This window comes from Bison bison, unplaced genomic scaffold (genome assembly GCF_000754665.1).
Source record: "Bison bison bison isolate TAMUID 2011002044 unplaced genomic scaffold, Bison_UMD1.0 scf7180017864366, whole genome shotgun sequence".
Lineage (NCBI taxonomy): Eukaryota > Metazoa > Chordata > Mammalia > Artiodactyla > Bovidae > Bison > Bison bison.
The window spans coordinates 4,070,980-4,073,905 of record NW_011494938.1 but is presented as its reverse complement, the minus strand read 5'-3'; the positions used below and the strand labels follow the sequence as shown (position 1 = coordinate 4,073,905).

The 2,926-nt window shown below is 47.3% G+C and overlaps 1 protein-coding gene across 1 annotated transcript; it reads right to left on the bottom strand.

Moving 5' to 3' along the window:
- Positions 1-829: 829 nt before the first annotated feature.
- LOC104999969 (melanoma-associated antigen B10-like) lies at positions 830-2,805 on the bottom strand. The gene is made up of 3 exons (XM_010855602.1): positions 2,669-2,805; positions 1,712-1,835; positions 830-1,600 (listed from the first exon to the last, which is right to left on the bottom strand). The coding sequence occupies exons 2-3, from the start codon at positions 1,784-1,786 to the stop codon at positions 830-832; spliced, it is 846 nt and encodes a 281-aa protein (XP_010853904.1). The 5' UTR covers positions 1,787-1,835; positions 2,669-2,805.
- Positions 2,806-2,926: the final 121 nt, after the last annotated feature.

The window sequence follows — 2,926 nt, the reverse complement described above, 5'->3', positions numbered from 1 at the left end:
TGAAGGACTTGCAGTTTCCCAAGGTCTCAAACCCCTTTGCCACAGGGTATTTAGACTACTCATGGTTAAAACCCCCAAGTCCTCACACCATCTTTTGACTTGTCCTTTTAGTTGTAGGGGATATCTTACAATATTCCTTACAACATAGCTGCTCCAAGACTTTAAAATTCTGTAAGAAGGAATGGTTCTTGTTCACCTTAGTATTCCCCATACTAACAGGGAGCTTTGCAAAGATTAGATGTCTAATTATTGTTGGAGACAAAAAAATGGGCCACTGAAAAGGAAGTCTATTTATTACAATATTATTTCTGCTACGTTCTTGAATAAGCTAAATATATCCAGCTTTCTCTCTCTCTCTCTCTGTCTCTCTCTCTCTCTCTCTCTCTATATATATATATATATATCATCTTATGAAACAACAAACTAAAAGTAATAAATGAAACCAAGAATTTTTATCTTTATTAATTTCTTGACCACAACTATTACAATGCTGAGTTTTTCATATTTCCGAAGTAATGCTTCATCCATTGCCATGTTATCATATTCCAAATTACTAAGGTAGAACTTTTCCAGTTATACAAAATAATAAAACTCTTACTCTTAGATCTCACCCATAGCATCAGTGTTTGAACAATATCACTCAGAAATCTGGATTACAAAGCTACTTAAATCTTCTATTAAAAGGAACAATATTTTTAAAACTTTCCAAGATACTGCATAGAACACAAAAACACAAATATGTTATGCACAGTATTGTCTGCAGCCCCGCCCCAACCTTCTACTACTTAGAACGTGAACTTCTTTTTAACAACAAAGTAAGGAATCTGCCTCAAACTCTCTTGGAGCGGGAGGAACTTTTGGCTATGGCACTGGAGCGGGCCTTGGCCAGGGCAGCAACACGAGCCTTGGCTAAAGCTCTTGCTTGGGCTCTCTCTTCCTCATCTCTCAAAGCCTCCTCATACAAGGATGGGAAGGCAGTGGGGACCATATTATGAATCTTAGCTGTAAACTCTAGCACTTTCATCTTGGTGGTTTCGGCGTGGGCTCTTGAGCCCCACAGGAACTCATAGCATGGAGGATCACTATTGGCCACCTGGCGGTACACTAGGTACTTCTGCTGCACTAAATCTTTGGTAATGAGCTTCTTAGGCTCCCCAAAAATGAAGTGCTTCCTCCCGCTAAATAACCCCATCACATTCAGGGTTTGCCAGACTCGCTCCTCACTAACACAATTGCCATGCATGAAGATCACACCCAGAACAGCCATCAGCAGGCCTGTCTTGGGAATCTCGATCCGATTCAGCAGCCTTGCATCGCAGCTTACTTCCATTTTGTTGACAAGGATGTAGATGTGCCGGTAGGGATCCACTTCCTTCAGGTCAAGGCCAAAGATCATCTCCATGTGCTCAGCAGCTCTCTGCAGGATCTCAAGGTAGTGATTCCTATACATCTGGATCACTTCTCTCAGCATTTCTGCCTTGCTAATAAGCTCTTTCATATTATACTTATACAGCAGATAATACACCATTATAACCACCTTCTCATCTATATTGCCTCTTTGGATGGACTCAGTGGAAGTACTTGTGGCTCTCTGAAGACCCTGTGGATTGCAATATGACCAAGCAATAAGTGAACTTTAGGAAATAGCTTTGCAAGAGGATAAAGAGGAAGGGAACTCTTCTCCCACTCCCACAATGGCCTGAGCACCTACCAGATTCTGGGGCTCAACTTGGGCCTGGTGGCGTCTCTCACGGGCACGATGCTTACTATTCTTACCCCGAGGCATGATGACTTCCAACGAAGGCAGCAGGCAAGTGGGCAGGTGACTCAGTGACCTAAAGGAAAGATGAGATTGCTGGGCCATGTCAACAGGTAGATAGATACCGTCTAGGCCTCTACTGAAGGCCGGGTCTACAAGTTTCCTTGAGGGCAATGTCCTGCGAGCCCCTTATTCTCTCATTTGCCCCTGCCCTGAGGACTCGCTGGATGTAACCAAGGTGTGCTTTAGCTCCTACTTCCCAGATCCACCTGGGGCTCACTGGGGCTTAGAACAGTGGCTCTGTTCTGAGTTAGGGAACAGAAAGTCATCACTTCACTTTTGGCAAGACCTGACGTTCCTGTGTTCTACTGGTCTGATGTTGTCCCCTTATTTCAAATTCCTTATCACTCTGAGACCCCAGAAGTGGAAATGAGCAGAACTTCATTGGACTACCCTTGCCTGGGGATGCACAGGGAAGAAGGAGCCAGCAGAGCTTTGTGGGACCCTCTCCATCTTTGGGTGATTAGGGATCTCAGTCCTCGCTCAGTGCCCTCACTTTGGATTCTGGCAGGGCCTGAGACTCCTCCCTCTGCTGACATGAGACCAATACTCAAAGGCAAACCCTCAAATCCCTGAAAGGCCTGAGGAGGTGGTTAGGGACGCCCCAGTCTAACCCATCTGCCCGAGGTACCGTCGGGGATAATGGCCTGGATAGGATTCTCTGTGACCCCCACTGTTCAGAGGCAGGTGGTTCCTGCAGTCCTCACTCGGGGCCCTCACAGACACTGTTGGAAAAGCTTGGATTGCCTCCCTTGAAAGGACCACGTGGCCGCCATCTTGGACCAGGCTCTGCCTTGCAGAGACCGCCCGAGGAGCACGCGAGGGTATACCTCGGCCTCACCCCCTTACCCGAGGCGGCCCCGGGCTGACAGCAGTGGAGGGGCTTGGTGAGGCCCGCTTGGTCATGGGGCAGGTGTTCCGGAGACCTCACCCGGCACCTGCACCGTAAAATGCCGAAGGGCCAGAAAGTTCCTCCCTTTCCTGCCCCAGGTACCGTCGGGGATAATGGCCTGAATAGGATTCTCTGTGACCCCCACTGTTCAGAGGCAGGTGGTTCCTGCAATCCTTACTTGGGGCCCTCACAGACACTGTTGGAAAAGCTTGGAT

What these genes read in the sequence shown, in the direction of transcription:
- LOC104999969 (XM_010855602.1), bottom strand. Translation starts at nt 1,786, where the DNA reads ATGCCTCGGGGTAAGAATAGTAAGCATCGTGCCCGTGAGAGACGCCAC. An exon ending in AAGTTGAGCCCCAGAATCTG is followed by an intron (nt 1,601 to 1,711) that starts GTAGGTGCTCAG and finishes TGCAATCCACAG; the next exon opens with GGTCTTCAGAGAGCCACAAG.